Source organism: Lolium perenne, chromosome 4 (genome assembly GCF_019359855.2).
Source record: "Lolium perenne isolate Kyuss_39 chromosome 4, Kyuss_2.0, whole genome shotgun sequence".
Classification (NCBI taxonomy): domain Eukaryota; kingdom Viridiplantae; phylum Streptophyta; class Magnoliopsida; order Poales; family Poaceae; genus Lolium; species Lolium perenne.
Genome location: NC_067247.2, coordinates 308,945,442 through 308,969,233, shown reverse-complemented (window position 1 = coordinate 308,969,233; position 23,792 = coordinate 308,945,442). Strand labels below are relative to the sequence as shown.

Below are 23,792 nucleotides of genomic sequence, written 5' to 3'. Positions count from 1 at the left end.
ATCTCCTCATCCCAATTTCTTAAATAAAATTTGATGGGTGAACAAGGGTAGGAAGGTACATTGGGGCTTTACCAATGTTACTGTTAATTGGTACATTGGGGATTTACCAATGTTACTGTTAATTAGATTGAAAGAAAATGTTTTGATAAATGATAGGAAAAAATTGGCTTTATGCAAAATGAACCTGAGCTCTACCAGCCAGATGTGCACGTAGGTATAGGATGCCTTTTGAGTCCACAAAAGTGTCCTTGCCAATACAATTCAAATGTATTGACCATTCGTGGCTGCAACGTATCATGTTGCAGGTTTTTCAGACGATGAGTAAGGAAACGTTAGGGGTTACGAGTCTATCCTCAACATGCTCGCCTGTGGCACATGAAGACGAAGGACTCCATGCTGTCTACGTTTATTCGTTGTGAAACTCTGATGATATGCTAGCCTTGTGCTATGCAATTTGTAATCCTTTATGTAAATTCTGGATCATACGATGTAATAAAGACCTTTGTTTCTTGGTATTACATCTTGTACTGTGTGTGCTAGCGATTGATCCAGGGACTAGCACAGATAAGCACAGAGATCGGCACCTTAAAAGGTGAGGTCGCTACAGATGGTATCAGAGCATTGTGTTGACCGTAGGTTCGTGACCCTAGGTTTGGATTAGAAATAGGAAGACCCTAGGATGAAATTTTTGTCTAATCCTATTTCAAAAAAAGCGTGCTTCTAGTACTACTCATCTATTCCATCTTCAGAAATGTTTTCCTCTTGCCTTAGATGACCTACCTTATGAAATCCATCAAGGAAGTAGAGATTTTGACCTTGTTCCTGAAGTGAGGGACTGATGCTTCATGTGATATTCTTCAATTCCGCGGAAGTGTTTCATGGAAGACCAATGAAGAACTTGAAGAAAGACTTCGATGCAGACGGCACAACACACGAAGATACAATGAAGGAGTAGAATAGAAACTTGATGCATCCAATATAGAAATAGATGAGACCACCATTAGTTTTCTTTATTGAACCAGCGATAGGATAAGAAAGTAATGATCTTACCAAATTGTGGTATGACCATACTAAATAGTTTGTTTTTGTTTGAACCATGTTGCTTGATGCTTGTTAGATGATTGTTGTTTGCTGAATTGCTTTGATTTGCTGTGTTTGGGTAGGAATTCTCCCTTAGAATCTTTCTATCTATTCTCATCTATACCCAACCCAGAGAATGTTTTCTCGGCAACTCGCCATGAAGACAACACTAGGGAAACCAATCTTGATGTTTCCTATCAAGGTGAAGAAGCATAGAGCGTGAGATACGCAAAACCGTAGTTAAGGATCGATAGAGATGTTTTCAAAACAATTCAATAATGGGGATTGAAACATTGATTCAATTCTCCATGGAAGTTTTTGTCAAACTTGTGAGGTTGACCAAGGGTTAGAATACGAGATGTACCAAACTGAATACAAAGCAATGATTGGGTGCGACATGGACTGGCCCCCATGACGACTACTCATATTGTTCGCTCTTGTTACGAGGAATGGTAAATCTAGAGAGACGTACCTACAAGTGAGACGTCGCTGATAAACCTGAACCTTAGGATGGATAAATATTATACCTTTATAGTAGGCAAGTGCTGCCAAGCGTAGGACTACGTGTGAGATTGAAGATCCAACCACTAGTTTAGAGGTAGTGGACGATCGTCGAAGACACCAAGAAGAAAATGATGAAGGATTTCATGAAGTTTTCATATTTTGGTCTCCTGATTGACCCCAAGAGTGACCTCTTAGTGCCAAAAGTAGTCAACCACCTACCTATATGGATAGAAGCCCAACCATGATAAAAGACATACTCAAATCACTTTGAAGAGATATGTTGTTCACTATATGTGAATAAACATTCGCCTCTTAGATTTAACCCAGAAGCCATAGATTTTTTTTTTCCAAAGATAACCTATTGTTAAGTCATATCCTCGGATGTGCCAAGTGTATCCAAGATGAGCTTATCCTAAACACAAGACCTAAGACTACCTACAAAAGTTTCTTTTAAGGGTGGTAGCCCACCTCGACATATGCCAAACCTATTTTTCTTTCTAGCCTCTTCAAATCTCGGGGACGAGATTTCTTTTAAGGGTGGTAGTCTGTCACATCCCAAAATTTTCCAAATTTTGAAATGTGAAATAAAAATAAAATTAAGGTTGGTTGGTTGTCTTGATTTAAAATTTACAATGAAATAAAAAAAAAATTGGTGTTACTTAAAACTATTTTCCAAAAATGGAGTTTTCAAAAAACATGCATTGCATTCATAAGCATCATGGCATCTTTGCATTACTTAGGAAAAATTCGAGCGAAATTCAAATTTATAAAGAAACCTTAAATCCGAAGAAAGGCAAATAAAGCCATATAGGCCTATGTGCCCAATTCGAATTTATCAAAATATTTTCAAACTAAAAGTGATTTCAAAATATTCTTCATTGAATAAGAAATCCTCTGATATTTTATTTATATTTTCTGATTTGATTTGACTCACTTTTGATCAAATTCAATTTTCAAATTAATTCAAATATTAAAACAGTTAAAAGAAAAAAAAGGAACGGAGCACTGGCGAGGACAGCTCAAAACGAGCCGACCCAGCCAGGGCGCGCGACTGCCGAGCGGCCAAGGCCAGCTCAAGGCATCGGCAAGCAACATCCCCAGGCTGCTCCTCCACTCTTTTTCTTTTCCTTCCTTGCTGCCATATGGGCCCTACTGCCACATCATCGTCATCAATCTTCAGCCACGAACGGACACAACTATGACTGCCTACGTTTTCAGTTTCCGTGTGTTTACTCGTCAATTGATTCCGGGCGTTTTAAGCCACCATTTAACGAGCCGTTTGTTCCTACTTAAGCTCCACACCCTCCTCTTCATTTCCCCTCAAACCACACAGACCGAGAGCCTCCAGGCTGCTCGAATTTGGCCTCGCAAGTCCGCGGTACTGCCGCATTATATCGTCGAATTCGGTGAGCTCAGTCCACGGTTTGATCTCTAGTTTCTTCCAAACTTCCTATTTCTTCCTTGCGCATCTCTCAGATGTTGTTTCGTGATTTTTGGTGCACCACAGCGACGGCGCCATCTTCGACTGTGAGAACGTACGCGAGAGGTTTTCCGGCGAAACAGTGCACCTCAACGTCCGTGACTTCTTCATCAAGTTCTCCTCGTAATCTTAATCTTTAATACCTTCATCTGCTTCATTACGCCAGGGATCGCAGGAACATCAACGACCTCAAGAGCCGACCATAACGACCGCGTTTTCTTTTAAGTGACTTGTTCCCGTACGTGAGCTTCTCACTTTGTTTTCTTCTTTGCTTTCCTTATTCACATTGAACCACAAGATCTAGATCCTAAGGCTAGAAGTAGATCACTTAGATGAAGGGGTACTAACCAATCAGAATCGGCCACTTGTCACATCTGTTCCAATTTTCGGATAATTAAGGACATGCCATGCTTCATCTTTAGAAAATCATATCTTTAGTTCCGTTTATCGAAATTTAACAAATGAGATGTCCCTGGATTCATAAAAATGTGTAGAATACAATAGACACATAATATTGCACTTTTGCATCATATTTGTACACAGTTTTTGCAGAAACTCAAATAGAGTATTTTGGCCATATAAATATTTCTACAAAATATTTTTAAGTAATTCCTTTCGCATTTAGCAGAGAATTGAACCCCCTGTACAGTAGCATTATAAAATAAAAATGTTACCTATACATTTCTCTTGTAGTATCTGTTTAGTGTTGTAGATCTTTTCTAATGATAGGAAATGTTTTTTTTTATTAATGCAACATTAAAATTGTACCATGGCATCATGCATATAGTTGAAACCAGAGAACATATTAAGTGTGTTGTTCATGTTTAATCCACATATTGCATCCATATTTTATTTGCGATTGTATATGTGTTGCTATGTGTTTATGTAGTGAAAATGTTTGTTTGTAGATTGTGGTTGTGTTGATTGCAACGAGTGTTTCTGCGAAGAGTGTACCAACTCGTCCTCTCACCAAGGCAAGTGACACACACCAAAAGTCCCAGCTTTAATTCTTGCACCGTAGTGTTTTTATAGTAGACATGTCTAGGGTTTATGCTTTATGCCTGCTAATAAATCCTAGTAGTTTATGTACACCACTCCTAGACTCCTTTAGCCGCCATTAAATTTAGTTGTTACCTGCTATGCCATGGAAAATGTTTTGATAGAGGTTAAGGAAAAACAACTAAGTTTAATGAATTACCTGGGTGAATGGTGGAGTTATGGAGAGGGTGGCTGTATCAGGGGGCAAGACCCTGGTGCTAGTGCACACTTGCGGAAAGTCACCCAGGCTTAAAGAGATTGTAGACAAACCTTGCTCATTAGCTTCCCGTACAACCACATGCTACTATGGCTCTGGCTTGACAAAGTATGTTGTATGAACCCGGATCCTAGGGGCCAGGTGGTGGTAGAGGGATACTGTAGGTGGGGGCGTGGCCCTTAGGGAATGGTTCGGGCGATTACACACAGAAGGTCTCGGCCACGGTCTACACCTGTCCTTAAGCAAAATGTGCAACGAGGTAGAAGGATTGACCTGGCCATGTGGGAAAAGGTGTACAACCTCTCGAGAGTGTAAATCTAAGTACTTAGCCGTGTCCCCGGTTATGGACAACTTGAGCGAACTGACAAGTCTTTGTTCGAAGATCTCCTCATCCCAATTTCTTAAATAAAATTTGATGGGTGAACAAGGGTAGGAAGGTACATTGGGGCTTTACCAATGTTACTGTTAATTGGTACATTGGGGATTTACCAATGTTACTGTTAATTAGATTGAAAGAAAATGTTTTGATAAATGATAGGAAAAAATTGGCTTTATGCAAAATGAACCTGAGCTCTACCAGCCAGATGTGCACGTAGGTATAGGATGCCTTTTGAGTCCACAAAAGTGTCCTTGCCAATACAATTCAAATGTATTGACCATTCGTGGCTGCAACGTATCATGTTGCAGGTTTTTCAGACGATGAGTAAGGAAACGTTAGGGGTTACGAGTCTATCCTCAACATGCTCGCCTGTGGCACATGAAGACGAAGGACTCCATGCTGTCTACGTTTATTCGTTGTGAAACTCTGATGATATGCTAGCCTTGTGCTATGCAATTTGTAATCCTTTATGTAAATTCTGGATCATACGATGTAATAAAGACCTTTGTTTCTTGGTATTACATCTTGTACTGTGTGTGCTAGCGATTGATCCAGGGACTAGCACAGATAAGCACAGAGATCGGCACCTTAAAAGGTGAGGTCGCTACAGTAAAGTAATATAACAAGTGCAATATGCAAGTATGTAGGAATCAATGCACAGTTCACACAAGTGTTTGCTTCTTGAGGTGGAGAGAGATAGGTGAACTGACTCAACATAAAAATAAAAGAAATGCCCTTCGCACAGGGAAGCATTGATTGCTATATTTGTGCTAGAGCTTTGGTTTTGAAAACAAGAAACAATTTTGTCAACGGTAGTAATAAATCATATGTGTTATGTAAATTATATCCTACAAGTTGCAAGCTTCATGCATAGTATACTAATAGTGCCCGCACCTTGTCCTAATTAGCTCGGATTACCTGGATTATCACCGCAATACATATGTTTTAACCAAGTGTCACAAAGGGGTACCTCTATGCCGCTTGTACAAAGGTCTAAGGAGAAAGCTCGAATTGGATTTCTCGCTTTTTATTATTCTCAACTTAGACATCCATACCGGGACAACATAGACAACAAATAATGGACTCCTCTTTAATGCTTAAGCATTCAACAACAGTTAATTTTCTCATATGAGATTGAGGATATTTTTCCAAAACTGAAACTTCCACCATGGATCATGGCTTTAGTTAGCGGCCCAATGTTCTTCTCTAACATTATGCATGCTCTAACCATTCTAGTGGTAAATCTCCCTTACTTCAGACAAGACGGACATGCATAGCAACTCATATGATATTCAACAAAGAGTAGTTGATGGCGTCCCCAGGAACATGGTTATCGCACAACAAGCAACTTAATAAGAGATAAAGTGCATAAGTACATATTCAATACCACAATAGTTTTTTAGGCTATTTGTCCCATGAGCTATATATTGCAAAGGTAGAGGATAGAAATTTTAAAGGTAGCACTCAAGCAATTTACTTTGGAATGGCGGAGAAATACCATGTAGTAGGTAGGTATGGTGGACACAAATGGCATAGTGTTTGGCTCAAGGATTTTGGATGCATGAGAAGTATTCCCTCTCGATACAAGGTTTAGGCTAGCAAGGTTGTTTGAAACAAACACAAGGATGAACCGGTACAGCAAAACTCACATAAAAGACATATTGTAAACATTATAAGACTCTACACCGTCTTCCTTGTTGTTCAAACTCTCTACTAGAAATTATCTAGACCTTAGAGAGACCAATTATGCAAACCAAATTTTAGCAAGCTCTATGTATTTCTTCATTAATAGGTGCAAAGTATATGATGCAAGAGCTTAAACATGAGCACAACAATTGCCAAGTATCAAATTATTCAAGACATTTTACCAATTACTACATGTAGCATTTCCCGTTTCCAACCATATAACAATTTAACGAAGAAGATTCAACCTTCGCCATGAACACTATGAGTAAAGCCTAAGGACATATTTATCCATATGCAACAGCGGAGCGTGTCTCTCTCCCACACAATGAATGCTAGGATCCATTTTATTCAAAAAAAAACAAAAACAAAAAACAAACCGACGCTCCAAGCAAAAGTGCATAAGATGTGATGGAATAAAAATATAGTTTCACTAGAGGAACCTGATAATGTTGTCGATGAAGAAGGGGATGCCTTGGGCATCCCCAAGCTTAGATGCTTGAGTCTTCTTGAAATATGCAGGGGTGAACCACCGGGGCATCCCCAAGCTTAGAGCTTTCACTCTCCTTGATCATATTGTATCATCTCCCTCTCTTGATCCTTGAAAACTTCCTCCACACCAAACTCAAAACAACTCATTAGAGGGTTAGTGCACAATCAAAATTTACATGTTCAGAGGTGACATAATCATTCTTAACACTTCTGGACATTGCTCAAAGCTACTGAAAGTTAATGGAATAGAAAAATCCATCAAGCATAGCAAAACAGGCAATGCGAAATAAAAGGCAGAATCTGTCAAAATAGAACAGTTCGTAAAGACGAATTTTATTGAGGCACCAGACTTGCTCAAATGAAAATGCTCAAATTGAATGAAAGTTGCGTACATATCTGAGGATCACTCACGTAAATTGGCATAATGTTCTGAGTTACCTACAGAGAATTAGGCCCAGATTCGTGACAGCAAAGAAATCTGTTTCTGCGCAGTAATCCAAATCTAGTATGAACCTTACTATCAACGACATTACTTGGCACAACAATGCAAAAAAACTAAGATAAGGAGGGGTTGCTACAGTAGTAACAACTTCCAAGACTCAAATATAAAATAAAAGTGCAGTAGTAAAAACATGGGTTGTCTCCCATAAGCGCTTTTCTTTAACGCCTTTCAGCTAGGCGCAGAAAGTGTATATCAAGTATTATCAAGAGATGATGCATCTACAGCCGGGTTTGGAGTTTTCTCAGCATTGTATTTTTGATACATAAGTTTCAGAGGCTCCCTTTTCATTAGTCTTGGGCTTGCTACTCTCATCAAACAAATTTTGAGGGACAAGCCAAGCATAATTATCATCTAGAGCTTCATGCATAGCTAGGAGCTTGCAGGGTATTGGTGCTTTAATCTCCCCACCATAATTAACATTATTAGTGTACTTAATTCTATCCATATCCATCTTTTCAAGTATTCTTTTAAAATCGGTGATCATACCAAGCCTCTCATGCTTACTAAAAACTTTTCTAGCTTCTTTGGCTATATCCTCAAATTCTTTAAGAAGAGTTTCTAGGACAAAATCTTTCTTCTCTCCTTCTTCCATATCACTTAGTTCAAGGAACATATGCTGCATTACGGGGTTGAGGTTAACAAATCTAGCTTCTAACATGTGTACTAAAGAAGCAGCAGCAATTTCATAAGTAGGAGCAAGTTCTACCAGGTGTCTATCTTCAAAATCTTCAACCGTACTAATATGAGTGAAAAAATCTTCTATATTATCTTTCCCGAGGATGGATCCTCGGCCTACTGGTACATCCTTAAGAATAAACTTAGGAGGAAACATGATGAAATAAGTAAAGCAAATGCAAGTACCTAAATTTTTTGTGTGTTTTTGATATAGAGTGCAAACAAGACAGTAAGTAAAACTAGCAACTAATTTTTTTTTGTGTTTTGATATAATGCAGCAAACAAAGCAGTAAATAAAAGTAAAGCAAGACAAAAACAAAGTAAAGAGATTGGAGGTGGAGACTCCCCTTGCAGCGTGTCTTGATCTCCCCGGCAACGGCGCCAGAAATTTAGCTTGACACGCGTACAACACGCGACCGTTGGGAACCCCAAGTGGAAGGTGTGATGAGTACAGCAGTAAGTTCCCCTCAGTTAGAAACCAAGGTTTATCGAACCATTAGGAGTCAAGAAGCACGTCGAAGGTTGATGGCGGCGAGATGTAGTGCGGCGCAACACCAGGGATTCCGGCGCCAACGTGGAACCTGCACAACACAACCAAAGTACTTTGCCCCAACGAAACCGTGAGGTTGTCAATCTCACCGGCTTGCTGTAACAAAGGATTAGATGTATAGTGTGGATGATGATTGTTTGCAGAAAACAGTAGAACAAGTATTGCAGTAGATTGTATTCGATTAAAAGAATGGACCGGGGTCCACAGTTCACTAGAGGTGTCTCTCCCATAAGATAAATAGCATGTTGGGTGAACAAATTACAGTTGGGCAATTGACAAATAAAGAGGGCATGACCATGCACATACATGATATGATGAGTATAGTGAGATTTAATTGGGCATTACGACAAAGTACATAGACCGCTATCCAAAGATGCATCTATGCCTAAAAAGTCCACCTTCGTGTTATAATCCTAACCCCTTCCAAAGATTAAGTTGCAAACAACAGACAATTGCATTAAGTTTGGTGCGTAATTTAATCAATAACTACATCCTCGTTCATAGCATCGATTTTTTATCCCTTGTGGCAACAGCACATCCACAACCTTAGAACTTTCTCGTCACCGTCCTGCATTTAATGGAGGCATGAACCCACTATCGAGCATAAATACTCCCTCTTGGAGTTACTAGCAAAAACTTGGCCAGAGCCTCTACTAATAACGGAGAGCATGCAAGATCATAAACAACACATAGGTAATAGATTGATAATCAACATAACATAGTATTCTCTATCCATCGGATCCCAACAAACACAACATATAGCATTACAGATAGATGATCTTGATCATGTTAGGCAGCTCACAAGATCCAACAATGATAGCACAATTAGGAGAAGACGAGCATCTAGCTACTGCTATGGACCCATAGTCCAGGGGTGAACTACTCACTCATCACTCCGGAGGCGACCATGGCGGTGAAGAGTCCTCCGGGAGATGATTCCCCTCTCCGGCAGGGTGCCGAAGGCGATCTCCTGAATCCCCCGAGATGGGATTGGCGGCGGCGGCGTCTCTGGAAGGTTTTCCGTATCGTGGCTCTCGGTACTAGGGGTTTCGCGACGAAAGCTTTAAGTAGGCGGAGGAGATAGGTCAGGGGGCCACACGAGGGCCCCACACGCCAGGCCGGCGCGGCCAAGGGCCAGGCCGCGCCGCCCTGCTGTGTCGCCACCTCGTGGCCCCACTTCGTGACTCCTTCGGTCTTCTGGAAGCTTCGTGTGAAAATAGGCCCCTGGGCATTGATTTCGTCCAATTCCGAGAATATTTCCTTACTAGGATTTCTGAAACCAAAAACAGCAGAAAACAACAACTTGCTCTTCGGCATCTCGTTAATAGGTTAGTGCCGGAAAATGCATAAATATGACATAAAGTATGCATAAAACATGTAGATATCATCAATAATGTGGCATGGAACATAAGAAATTATCGATACGTCGGAGAAGTATCAGCCGCCGCCGCCAATCCCATCTCGGGGGATTCAGGAGATCGCCTCCGGCACCCTGCCGGAGAGGGGAATCATCTCCCGGAGGACTCTTCATCGCCATGATCGCCTCCAGATTGATGTGTGAGTAGTTCACCCCTGGACTATGGGTCCATAGCAGTAGCTAGATGGTCGTCTTCTCCTCATTGTGCTATCATTGTCTGATCTTGTGAGCTGCCTAACATGATCAAGATCATCTATCTGTAATGCTACATGTTGCGTTTGTTGGGATCCGATGAATATGGAATACTATGTTATGTTGATTATCAATCTATCATATATTTGTTGTTTAAGATCTTGCATGCTCTCCGTTGCTAGTAGAGGCTCTGGCCAAGTTGATACTTGTAACTCCAAGAGGGAGTATTTATGCTCGATAGTGGGTTCATGTCTCCATTAAATATGGGGGAGTGACAGCAACCCCTAAGGTTGTGGATGTGCTGTTGCCACTAGGGATAAAACATCAATGCTTTGTCTAAGGATATTTGTTTTGATTACATTACGCACCATACTTAATGCAATTGTCTGTTGTTTGCAACTTAATACTGGAAGGGGTGCGGACGCTAACCTGAAGGTGGACTTTTTAGGCATAGATGCATGCTGGATAGCGGTCTATGTACTTTGTCGTAATGCCCAATTGAATTTCACACTACTCATCATGATATGTATGTGCATTGTCATGCGCTCCTTATTTGTCAATTGCCCAACTGTAATTTGTTCACCCAACATGCTATTTCTTATCGGAGAGACACCACTAGTAAACTGTGGACCCCGGTCCATTCTTTACATCGAATACAATCTACTGCAATACTTGTTCTTACTGTTCTTTGCAAAAATCATCATCCACACTATACATCTAATCCTTTGTTACAGCAAGCCGGTGAGATTGACAACCTCACTGTTACGTTGGGACAAAGTATTTTGGTTGTGTTGTGCAGGTTCCACGTTGGCGCCGGAATCCCTGGTGTTGCGCCGCACTACACTCCGCCACCAACAACCTTCAACGTGCTTCTTGACTCCTACTGGTTCGATAAACCTTGGTTTCTTACTGAGGGAAACTTACTACTGTACGCATCACACCTTCCACTTGGGGTTCCCAACGGTCGCGTGCTGTACGCGTGTCAAGCTAAATTTCTGGCGCCGTTGCCGGGGAGATCAAGACACGCTGCAAGGGGAGTCTCCCACTTCCAATCTCTTTACTTTGTTTTTGTCTTGCTTTACTTTATTTTATTTACTGCTTTGTTTGTTCATCATATCAAAATAAAAAAAATTAGTTACTTGTTTTACTTTATTTACTATCTTGTTTGCGTTCCCTATATTAAAAACACAAAAAAATTAGTTACTTGCATTTACTTTATTTTATTTCATCATGTTTCCTCCTAAGTTCACTCTTAAAAATGTACCGGTAGGGCAAGGGTCTATCATTGGAAGAGATAATATAGAAGAATTTTTCACCCATATTAGTATGGATGAAGATTTTGAAGATATACCATTATTAAAAGTTGCTCCTACTTATGAAAGTGCTTCTGCCTGTTTAGTACACATGTTGGAAACTAGATTTGTTAATCTCAATCCCATAATACAACATATGTTTCTTACACTTTCTGATATGGAGATGGGAGAAAAGAGAGATTTTGTTTTAAAAGTACTAGTTAGAGAATTTGAAGATATAGCTAAAGAAGCTAGAAAAGTTTTTATTAAGCATAAGAGGCTTGGTTTGTTCACCGATTTTAAAAGAACACTTGAAAAGATGGACATGGATAGAATAAGGTACACTAATAATGTTGATGATGGTGGGGAGATTAAAGTACCAATACCTAGTAAGCTCCTAGGAATGCATGAAGCTCTAGAAAATAACTACGCTTGGCTTGTTCCTGAAAATTTGTTTGATGAGAATAGCAAGCCTAAGAGTAATGAAAAAGGAGCCTCTGAAACTTACATAGATAAGATACAATGCATAGTGGAGAAAACTCCAAACCCCGCTGTTGATGCTTCATCTCTTGATAATACTTGATTCACACTTTCTGCGCCTAGCTGAAAGGCGTTAAAGAAAAGCGCTTATGGGAGACAACCCATGATTTTAATTCTGCACTTTTGTTTTATATTTGAGTCTTGGAAGTTGTTACTACTGTAGCAACATCTCCTTATCTTTATTTTATTGAATTGTTGTGCCAAGTAAAGTCTTTGATAGTAAGGTTCATACTAGATTTGGATTACTGCGCAGAAACTGATTTCTTGCTGTCACGAATTTGAGTAGTATTCTCTGTAGGTAACTTAGAAAAATCTGCCAATTTACGTGAGTGATCCTCAGATATGTACGCATCACTAAATTTGAGCATTTTCATCTAAGCAAGTTTAGTGTCCCAGAAAAATTCGTCTTTACAGACTGTTCTGTTTTGATAGATTCTGCCTTTTATTTCGCATTGCCTGTTTTGCTGATGGATTTCTTTATTCCATTAACTTTCAGTAGCTTTGTGCAATGTCCAGAAGTGTTAAGAATTATTATGTCACCTCTGAACATGTGAATTTTTGATTATGCACTAACCCTCTAATGAGTTTGTTTTGAGTTTGGTGTGGAGGAAGTTTTCAAGGATCAAGAGAGGAGGATGATACAATATGATCAAGGACAGTGTAAGCTCTAAGCTTGGGGATGCCCCCGTGGTTCATCCCTGCATATTTCAAGAAGACTCAAGCATCTAAGCTTAGGGATGCCCAAGGCATCCCCTTCTTCATCGACAAATTATCAGGTCACCTCTAGTGAAACTATATTTTTATTCCATCACATCTTATGTGCTTTACTTGGAGCGTCTGTATGTTCTTGTTTTTTTTTATTTGAATAAAATTGGATCCTAGCATTCATTGTGTGGGAGAGAGACACGCTCCGCTGTTGCGTATGAACACATATGTTCTTAGCTTTATTCTTAATGTTCATGGCGAAGGTTGAAACTGCTTCGTTAATTGTTATATGGTTAGAAACAGAAAATGTTGCATGTGGTAGTGTATAATGAAATACTTGTAGATCATTGAGCTTTGATAACTTGATTCTTTGCAAACGTTTTGAGGTATTTAGATGGTAAAGCTTGCTGGATAAATAAGTTAAATTTAGTAGTGGATTGTTGTCTTTAAGCTTGTGCCGTACTACAAACTCTATTTAAATAGTTGAAGGTGTAGTTGGACTTGATAGCTTTCCATGTCTGAGAATTCATCGTAATAACTAAGTTGTGCTGAAGGTCGAGGGAGCTAGCGGGGTACTTGTGCCACCGTGAACAGCCCTCCTTGGAGTAAATTTTAATCATGCTCTTAATGTTGAACCTGCTAGATGTTTGCAATAAGCTTGTGAGTTCTTTTTGACTAATGTTAAGCTACAGTATTTGGCACTTCCACCATCCAAATTTGCTAGCCTCTTTGGTACTGTGCATTTCCTTTTGCTCACATTGAGAATTGTGCATACTTCGCCAGTACATCCAAACCCGTGGGAGGACTTTCTCTTGTTCTCCTACACATAAGCCATACATCTTCCTCAAAACAGCCACCATACCTACCTACCACAACATTTCCATAGCTGTTCCGAGATATATTGCCATGCAACTTCCATTTTACATTACATGACTTGTTGTCATTTATCATTTATATATTGCTTTGCATGATTCTATACAGCTGATGTGAGGTTTACCCATGTTACGCTAGATCATTGCACATCCTGCTACACTGGCAGAGGCATACAATTTTATACATCATGTTTCATTCATTATGAGTTATTTGTACCAAAAAGTGTGTCGTCATATTAGGATGTTGCCCCTAAAAGTGAAAAGAGCCATGGAGGCTGATACGTCTCCAACGTATCTATAATTTCTTATGTTCCATGCTACTTTTATGATGATACACACATGTTTTATACACACTTTATGTCATTATTATGCATTTTCCGGAACTAACCTATTAACAAGATGCCGAAGTGCCGCCTGTTTTCTGCTGTTTTTGGTTTCAGAAATCCTAGTAAGGAAATATTCTCGGAATTGGACGAAATCAACGCCCAGTATCTTATTTTTCCACGAAGCTTCTAGAACACCGGAGAGAGACCAGAGGGGAGCCAGGGGGCCCCACACGCCAGGGCGGCGCGGCCAAGGGGTGGGGCGCGCCCCCCTATTGTGTGGCCCCACCAGGGCCCCTCCGAGGCTGCCCTTCCGCCTACTTAAAGCCTCCGTCGCGAAAACCCTAAAGGAATAAGCCACGATACGAGAAAAGTTCCAGAGCCGCCGCCATCGCGAAGCCAAGATTCGGGGGACAGAAGTCTCTGTTCCGGCACGCCGCCGGGACGGGGAAGTGCCCCCGAAAGGCATCTCCATCGACACCACCGCCATCATCTTCATCGCCGCTGCTATCTCCTATGATGAGGAGGGAGTAGTTCTCCCCCGAGGCTGAGGGCTCTACCGTAGCTATGTGGTTCATCTCTCTCTTTGTGATCTAGTTGAATATCATCTATGTGCTACTCTAGTGATGTTATTAAAGTAGTATATTCCTCCTCCATGATGTAATGTTGACAGTTTGTGCATCATGTAGTACTTGGCATAGGTTATGATTGTAATCTCTTGTAGATTATGGAGTTAACTATTACTATAATAGTATTGATGCGATCTATTTCTCCTTTCATAGCTATTGTTGACAGTGTGTATGCTATGTTAGTACTCGGTATAATTGCAACGGTCTATCATGCACTCTAAGGTTACTTAAATATGAACATCAAATGTTGTGGAGCTTGTTAACTCCGGCATTGTGGTGCTCTTGTAGCCCTACACAATGAATGGTGTTTGTTATCCAACAAGAGAGTATAGAGTAGTTTCAGTTATGTGATCAATGTTGAGAGTGTCCACTAGTGAAAGTATGATCCCTAGGCCTTGTTTCCGAACATCGAATCTCTGTTTATTTAATGTTTTACCGCATGTTTGCTTGCTGCCATATTTATTTCAGATTGCTATTACCACTCATATCCATCCATATTACTTGTATTTCACTATTTCTTCGCCGAACTAGTGCACCTATACATCTGACAAGTGTATTAGGTGTGTTGGGGACACAAGAGACTTCTTGTATCGTGATTGCAGGGTTGCTTGAGAGGGATATCTTTGACCTCTTCCTCCCTAAGTTCGATAAACCTTGGGTGATTCACTTAAGGGAAAACTTGCTGCTGTTCTACAAACCTCTGCTCTTGGAGGCCCAACACTGTCTACAGGAAAAGAAGCCAACAGTAGACAGCAAGCTATTTTCTGGCGCCGTTGCCGGGGAGGAAAGGTAAAAGGCACTCACACTCCGGACCCCGGCAACTAAGCTATTTTCTGGCGCCGTTGCCGGGGAGGTAAGGTAAAAGGTATTCACATCCTCCGACTACTAAGCTATTTCCTAGCATTGTTGCCGGTGTGTGAGTGCTCGAAGCTATTTCCTTTAGATCCTGCAATTGCATCTTTTTGTTTCTTGTTTTTCACTAGTTAATTAGACATAATGGAAAATAAGAGTGAGCTTTTTAATCCATTTCCTGAGTTAAGACATGGATTGTTTGATGCGAAAATTTAAAAACCTATGGAACCTTATTTGCATGCTAGTAGCAATGTTATTAGTATGAACACCATTGTTGATAATGCTATGGAAAAATCTAAGCTTGGGGAAGCTGGTTTTGATGAGCATGATATTTTTAGTCCCCCAAGCATTGAGGAGAAAATTTACTTTGATGATACTTTGCCTCCCATTTATGATGATTATAGTGATAGTGGTATTTTGGTGCCACCTACTATTGAGGAGAAAATTAATTATGATTATACTATGCCTCCTATATTTGATGATTATGGTGATAATGATAGCTACCTTGTTGAATTTGCTCCCACTACAATTAATAAGAATGACTATGCTTATGTTGGGAGCAGTAATTATTTTATGCATGAGACTCATGATAAGAATGCTTTATGTGATAGTTATATTGTTGAGTTTGTTCATGATACTACTGAAAGTTATTATGAGAGAGGGAAACATGGTTATATGCATCTTAATAATATTAAGTTTCCCCTCTTTATGTTGAGAATCTTGAAGTTACCCGTGTTTTATCTTCCTATGCTTGTCACTTTGTTCTTCATGAATTTGTTTATTTACAAGATTCCTTTTCATAGGAAGTGGGTTAGGATTAAATTTGTTTCATACTTGCTTTTTGATGCTCTCTTTTTCTTCAACTCTTATTTCTTGCGAGTGCATCATTAAAGTTACTGAGCCCATCTTAATGGCTATAAAGAAAACACTTCTTGGGAGATAACCCATGTGTTTATTTTACTACAGCAACTTTTTTTTATATTTGAGTCTTGGAAGTTGTTACTACTGTAGCAACCTCTCCTTATCTTTATTTTATTGCATTGTTGTGCCAAGTGAAGTCTCTAATAGAAGGTTGATACTAGATTTGGATTTCTGCGCAGAAACAGATTTCTTACTGTCACGAATTTGGGCAGGGTTCTCTGTAGGTAACTCAGAAAAATCTGCCAATTTACGTGAGTGATTCTCAGATATGTACGCAACTTTCATTAGTTTTGAGCATTTTCATCTGAGAAAGTTAAGTGCCCCAGAAAAATTCGTCTTTATGGACTGTTCTGTTTTGACAGATTCTGCCTTTTATTTCACATTGCCTCTTTTTGTTAACGTATGCCTTTTGTATTGTAACCATATATGGTAGGTTAACAACCGATATCTCTAGATTGATTCGGTTCTGATCTTGTTTAGATCTAACGTGTAACCCAAGACTGTACCCATATATAATGGTTCAACGTGATCGCCCCAAGTGCGGCGTTTCCCAAAACAATTCTCGTTTGCTTGGTATCAGATTCCGATCTACGATCCGATCTCAGCCATGACCACCCCAACTCACACCGACGCCACCTCCGGTGCCCTCACCGACGCCACCTCCGGCACTCTCACCAGCGCCACCTCCGGCGTCCTCACCGACGCCACCTCCGGCGCCCTCACCAACAGCACCATGCCTGCGGCCGAGAGCTCTACGGCCGGCGTCGTACACGCCCCGTCCCATGCCGCTCATGTCGCCAGTGTGCGCACGCACGTCCCGATCACCCTCGATCTGCAGAAGTCCAACTTCACCAAGTGGCGCATGTTGGTGCGCGTCCTCCTCGGCAAATACGACCTCCTTCACCACGTCAACGCCATCGCGCCTGCCGTCCGCACCGCCGAGTGGATCCGCGACGACTACATCGTCCGCTCGTGGCTATACGGGTCCATCTCCGATGAGATCCTCGACATCATCATGGGGGAGGAGCAGACGGCGCAGGAGGCCTGGCTGCTCATCACCAATCTCTTCCTCGACAACCAGATGACCCGCACCGTGCATCTCGACGCGGAATTCCGCGCCATGGTCCAAGGCGACCTCTCCATTACCGCCTACTGCCACCTCCTCAAGGCCCTCTCTGATGCTCTGCGTGATGTCGGCTCTCCGGTCACCGATCAGGTCCTCGTCCTCAACTGCCTCCGCGGCCTCAACCCGCGCTTCGCCGACATCACCACCATCGTCACCATGCAGAACCCGCTGCCCTCCTTCGCCCAGACTCGCTCGCTCCTCACCCTTCGCGAGACGCAGCTAGCCAACTCTCACAGGGTGGGCGCCCAGACTACCCTCTACGGCGCCTCCAACCCCTCCTACGGCTTCAACAACAACGGAGGCAACTCCTCTGGCAGCGGGTCCTCCGGCGGCAAGACTGGCGGCGGCGGGAACTACTGCAAGAAGAAGAAGAACGGCGGCGGTGGAGGAAACTACAGCGGGAACCGGACCGATGGTGCTGGTCGCGGCACCCCTGCCCCCGTCGGCCCTTGGGTGTGCTTCAACCCCTACACTGGCCAAGCCCAGCAGATGCAGGCTCCTCCGCCCCATGCACCTCGTGCCTCCGCACCGCGGCCTAGCGCCGGGGCTGGCCTCCTTGGTCCCCGGCCCTTTGCCATGCCTCCTGCCCAGGCCTTCACGTCCCTGGCACCGCTCCATGGCCAGGCCTTCGGCACCAACCCACCACCGATCCCCGGCTACATCAACGGCAACAACAACGGCACCTCTCCGGCATGGGACTGCTCCGCGCTCATGGCCGCCCTGAACAATGCAGCCACCCCTTCACACGCTGGTGAGTGGGTCATGGACTCCGGAGCGACCGCACACATGGCCTCCGACCCCGGTATGCTCCAACATCTAACCTCCACTTCTTTTCCTTCCTTTGTCACGGTGGGCAATGGTTCTACCTTGCCCATCTCTCATACTGGTCATGCATCTATACCTGCTTCCGCTCGCAGTCTCTTCCTTAAAAATGTCCTACTTGTTCCTAACCTTGTGAAAAATCTCATCTCTATACGTCGTTTCACTATTGACAACCTTTGTTCCATTGAATTTGACCCGTTTGGTTTTTCTATTAAGGACCTTCGCACCAAGGACGTGATCCTTCGCTGCAGTAGCCACGGCGACCTCTACGTGTTTCCATCATCGATCATCAACCACTTCGCTCATGGACTCATCGCCACTACCACCTCCACCGAGCTATGGCACCGTCGTTTAGGTCATCCGGGGCGCGACTTTATGTTGCACCTCCATAAGAATTCTTTTATTCCATGTAATAAAGCAGCCACACATGTTTGTCATGCATGCCAACTTGGCAAGCATGTGCGTTTTCCCTTCAGTAGGTCTACCTCGATAAGTGTTGAACCATTTCAGTTAATACATTGTGATCTTTGGACCTCTCCTGTTTTAAGTATCTCTGGTTTCAAATATTACCTTGTCATTGTCGATGATTTCTCTCACTTCATGTGGACTTTTCCTCTACGCCACAAATCCGACACTGCTGATACACTTATCGCCTTCATTGCCTATGCACGTACACAATTTTCTCGCCCCGTTGTGGCCATGCAAGCTGATAATGGAACCGAGTTTCTCAACTCCGCCGTCACCACCTTTCTCACCTCTCATGGCATTCGTCTTCGCCTCTCTTGCCCATACACCTCACCCCAAAATGGCAAGGCGGAACGTGCAATCTGCACTATAAACGACGCCACCCGAACCCTCCTCTTTCAGTCCTCCATGCTACCCGAATATTGGGCCGAAGCCGTAGCTACAGCCACACACTTAGTCAATATTCGCCCATCCCAATCCATAGGCTTTGCAATTCCCTATATTCGCCTACATGACGCTGCCCCCGACTACGGCGCTCTTCGCGTCTTTGGCTGTCTATGCTACCCCAACCAGTCGGCCACCGCCTCCCACAAACTTTCTCCTCGGTTCGTCGCTTGTGTCTTCCTCGGTTACCCGAGCAACCACAAAGGCTATCGATGCCTTGATCTCCAAACTCGTCGTGTCATCCTATCCCGCCACGTTGTCTTCGACGAGCATGTTTTTCCCTTCTCTACTATCTCACACAACTCCGATGATCCCGCTGAATCGCTTGATTTCTTGCTTGATCTTGCCGCTACACACACCGCGCCCCCTTCTGGTGCTCCACGTCCATCTCATGCAGCGCCCGCTATGCATGCCGCCCGCCAACCCGACTCAGCCAGCAGCCCGCCAGCGACCCCACCCGGCAGTCCGCCTGCAGTCACACCCATCCGGCCCACCTCTCCATCCCCTGGGCCGCCTTCGCCTGGACCGCACTCCGCTGGGCCGTCTCCCGCCTCGCTGCCACCAGCGACAACTCGCTCCATTCCCACCGACGCTGCTGTCTCACATCTTCCAGTCAATGTGCATCGTCCACCTTCTCCCTCCAACACTCATACCATGGTCACTCGTGCCAAACACGGTCTCTTTCAGCCCATAGACAAACTCAACCTTACTGTCTCTCATTCACTTCCTTCCCCTATTCCTAAAACATACCGGGGAGCTTTACATGACCCACACTGGCGTCGTGCCATGCAGGATGAATTTGATGCATTGGTTACTAATGGGACTTGGTCTCTTGTCCCACGTCCTGCTCGTGCTAATGTTGTTTCAGGGAAGTGGATTTTCAAGCATAAGTTTCACTCCGATGGAAGTCTTGCTCGCCATAAGGCTCGATGGGTGGTTCATGGATTTTCTCAGCAGCCGGGCATCGACTTTGACGAGACTTTTAGTCCCGTCGTCAAACCCGCCACGATCCGCATCGTCCTCAGCATTGCAGTCTCTCGCTCCTGGCCGATCCACCAGCTCGACGTCAAGAACGCTTTCCTCCATGGCAATCTTGACGAGGAGGTTTACTGTCAGCAGCCGCCGGGCTTTGTCGACACTCGCTGCCCCGACTATGTGTGTCATCTACATAAGTCCCTCTATGGACTTAAACAGGCCCCCAGGGCGTGGTACCAGCGGTTTGCCCTCTTCGCTCATCGTCTTGGCTTCGTCGCCTCCAAGTCGGATGTCTCTCTCTTCATCTACAAGAGTGGCTCCGAGCTCGCCTACATCCTCCTGTATGTGGATGATATTGTGATCACTGCTTCTACTGACCAGCTCCTCCAGCGCCTCACGACGCAGCTTCACGCCTAGTTTGCCATGACAGACCTCGGTGCTCTCTCCTTCTTCCTTGGCATTGCTCTTACTCGGACATCGGCTGGCATGGTCCTCTCTCAACGTCAGTATGCTCTCGAGCTTCTTCAGCGAGCCGGTATGACAGACTGCCACCCGTCTGCCACTCCTATTGATGTCAAGTGCAAGCTTTCTGCCGAGGATGGTCCACTTCTTGCTGATCCGACGGAGTACAGGAGCTATGCTGGTGCTTTGCAGTATCTTACCTTAACTCATCCGGACATTGCTCATGCAGTTCAGCAGGCATGCCTCTATATGCATGCACCTCGTGAGCCGCATCTCAGCCTGGTGAAAAGGATTCTCCGCTATCTCAAGGGAACCCTGGATCTCAGCATGCATCTCTCGCGGTCTTCTACGTCTTCACTCACCGCTTACTCGGATGCTGATTGGGCTGGATGTCCTGATACTCACCGCTCTACTTCTGGCTACTGTGTGTATCTTGGTGACAACTTGGTTTCTTGGTCGTCTAAACGACAAACGACAGTCTCTCGTTCTAGTGCCGAGGCCGAGTATCGTGCAGTTGCTCACGCTGTTGCCGAGTGTTGTTAGATTCGACAGCTACTTGGCGAGCTTCATCATCCTCTGACTACCGCTACTGTGGTGTTTTGCGACAATGTCAGCACTGTCTACATGGCATCGAACCCGGTTCAGCATCGCCGTACCAAGCACATCGAGATCGACATACACTTTGTTCGTGAAAAGGTGTCTCTTGGGCAGATCCGAGTTCTTCATGTGCCATCTTCGCATCGCATGTCGACATCATGACAAAAGGCCTCTCGTCGCAGATGTTCTCCGATTTTCGATCCAATTTGTGTGTCTTTCCTCTCGACGCACAACTTGAGGGGGGATGTTAACGTATGCCTTTTGTATTGTAACCATATATGGTAGGTTAACAACCGATATCTCTAGATTGATTCCGTTCTGATCTTGTTTAGATCTAACGTGTAACCCAAGACTGTACCCATATATAATGGTTCAACGTGATCGCCCCAAGTGCGGCGTTTCCCAGAACAATTCTCGTTTGCTCTTTTGCTGTGTTGGATGGATTTCTTTGTTCCATTAACTTTCAGTAGCTTTGTGCAATGTCCAGAAGTGTTAAGAATGATTGTGTCACCTCTGAACATGTGAATTTTTTATTATGCACTAACCCTCCAATGAGTTTGTTTCGAGTTTGGCGTGGAGGAAGTTTTCAAGGGTCAAGAGAGGAGGATGATATATGATTAAGAAGAGTGAAAAGTCTAAGCTTTGGGATGCCCCCGTGGTTTATCCCTGCATATTTCAAAAGACTCAAGCATCTAAGCTTGGGGATGCCCAAGGCATCCCTTCTTCATCGACAAATTATCAGGTCACCTCTAGTGAAACTATATTTTTATTCCATCACATCTTATGTACTTTACTTGGAGCGTCTGTGTTCTTTTATTTTCGTTTCGTTATTTTCATTCTCTGAATAAATTCATGCTTATGTGGGAGAGTGATACGTCTCCGACGTATCGATAATTTCTTGTGTTCCATGCCACATTATTGATGATATCTACATGTTTTATGCATACTTTATGTCATATTCGTGCATTTTCTGGAACTAACCTATTAACAAGATGCCGAAGTGCCAGTTGCTGTTTTCTGCTGTTTTTGGTTTCAGAAATCCTAGTAACAAAATATTCTCGGAATTGGACGAAATCAACGCCCAGGGTCCTATTTTGCCACGAAGCTTCCAGAAGACCGAAGAGGAGACGAAGTGGGGCCACGAGGTGGCCACACCCTAGGGCGGCGCGGCCCAAGCCCTGGCCGCGCCGACCTGTAGTGTGGGGCCCTCGTGTGGCCCCCTGACCTACCCTTCCGCCTACTTAAAACCTCCGTCGCGAAACCCCCAGTACCGAGAGCCACGATACGGAAAACCTTCCAGAGACGCCGCCGCCGCCAATCCCATCTCGGGGGATTCAGGAGATCGCCTCCGGCACCCTGCCGGAGAGGGGAATCATCTCCCGGAGGACTCTACGCCGCCATGGTCGCCTCCGGAGTGATGAGTGAGTAGTCTACCCCTGGACTATGGGTCCATAGCAGTAGCTAGATGGTTGTCTTCTCCCCATTGTGCTTAATTGTCGGGTCTTGTGAGCTGCCGAACATGATCATGATCATCTATCTGTAATTCTATATGTTGTGTTTGTTGGGATCCGATGAATAGAGAATACTATGTTATGTTGATTATCAATTTATATCTATGTGTTGTTTATGATCTTGCGTGCTCTCCGTTACTAGTAGATGCTCTGGCCAAGTAGATGCTTGTAACTCCAAGAGGGAGTATTTATGCTCGATAGTGGGTTCATGTCTCCGTGAATCTGGGGAAGTGACAGAAATCTCTAAGATTATGGATGTGCTGTTGCCACTAGGGATAAAACATTGGTGCTATGTTCGAGGATGTAGTTACTGATTACATTACGCGCAATACTTAATGCAATTGTCTGTTGTTAGCAACTTAATACTGGAGGGGGTTCGGATGATAAGCTGAAGGTGGACTTTTTAGGCATAGATGCATGCTGGATAGCGGTCTATGTACTTTGTCGTAATGCCCAATTAAATCTCACAGTACTCATCATAATATGTATGTGCATGGTCATGCCCTCTCTATTTGTCAATTGCCCAACTGTAATTTGTTCACCCAACATGCTATTTATCTTATGGGAGAGACACCTCTAGTGAACTGTGGACCCCGGTCCAATTCTCTATACTGAAATACAATCTACTGCAATACTTGTTTTACTGTTTTCTGCAAACAATCATCTTTCACACAATACGGTTAATTCTTTGTTACAGCAAGCCGGTGAGATTGACAACCTCACTGTTTCGTTGGGGCAAAGTACTTTGGTTGTGTTGTGCAGGTTCCACGTTGGCGCCGGAATCTCTGGTGTTGCGCCGCACTACATCCCGCCGCCATCAACCTTCAACGTGCTTCTTGACTCCTACTGGTTCGATTAAACCTTGGTTTCATCGAGGGAAACTTGCCGCTGTGCGCATCACACCTTCCTCTTGGGGTTCCCAACGGACGTGTCAACTACACGCATCAAGCAAATTTCTGGCGCCGTTGCCGGGGAGATCAAGACACGCTGCAAGGGGAGTCTCCACTTCCCAATCTCTTTACTTTGTTTTTGTCTTGCTTTATTTTA

General features: G+C 43.5%; 2 protein-coding genes and 1 long non-coding RNA gene across 3 annotated transcripts; all 3 read left to right on the top strand.

Moving 5' to 3' along the window:
- Positions 1 to 2,752: 2,752 nt before the first annotated feature.
- On the top strand, positions 2,753 to 5,219 carry LOC127296075 (uncharacterized). Its single transcript, XR_007848241.2, has 3 exons — positions 2,753 to 2,990; positions 3,092 to 3,302; positions 3,973 to 5,219. It is a non-coding gene; the product is annotated as an uncharacterized lncRNA (long non-coding RNA).
- An 11,731-nt stretch (positions 5,220 to 16,950) lies between these two features.
- On the top strand, positions 16,951 to 18,649 carry LOC139830207 (uncharacterized). Its single transcript, XM_071818215.1, has 2 exons — positions 16,951 to 18,271; positions 18,508 to 18,649. The coding sequence occupies exons 1-2, from the start codon at positions 16,951 to 16,953 to the stop codon at positions 18,543 to 18,545; spliced, it is 1,359 nt and encodes a 452-aa protein (XP_071674316.1). The 3' UTR covers positions 18,546 to 18,649.
- A 1,949-nt stretch (positions 18,650 to 20,598) lies between these two features.
- Positions 20,599 to 21,180, top strand: LOC127347797 (uncharacterized mitochondrial protein AtMg00810-like). Its single transcript, XM_051373947.1, has one exon. It carries the CDS (start codon positions 20,599 to 20,601, stop codon positions 21,178 to 21,180), a length of 582 nt encoding a protein of 193 aa, XP_051229907.1.
- Positions 21,181 to 23,792: the final 2,612 nt, after the last annotated feature.

What these genes read in the sequence shown, in the direction of transcription:
- LOC139830207 (XM_071818215.1), top strand. Translation starts at nt 16,951, where the DNA reads ATGACCACCCCAACTCACACCGACGCCACCTCCGGTGCCCTCACCGAC. An exon ending in ACACATGGCCTCCGACCCCG is followed by an intron (nt 18,272 to 18,507) that starts GTATGCTCCAAC and finishes TTTTCTATTAAG; the next exon opens with GACCTTCGCACCAAGGACGT.
- LOC127347797 (XM_051373947.1), top strand. Translation starts at nt 20,599, where the DNA reads ATGACAGACCTCGGTGCTCTCTCCTTCTTCCTTGGCATTGCTCTTACT.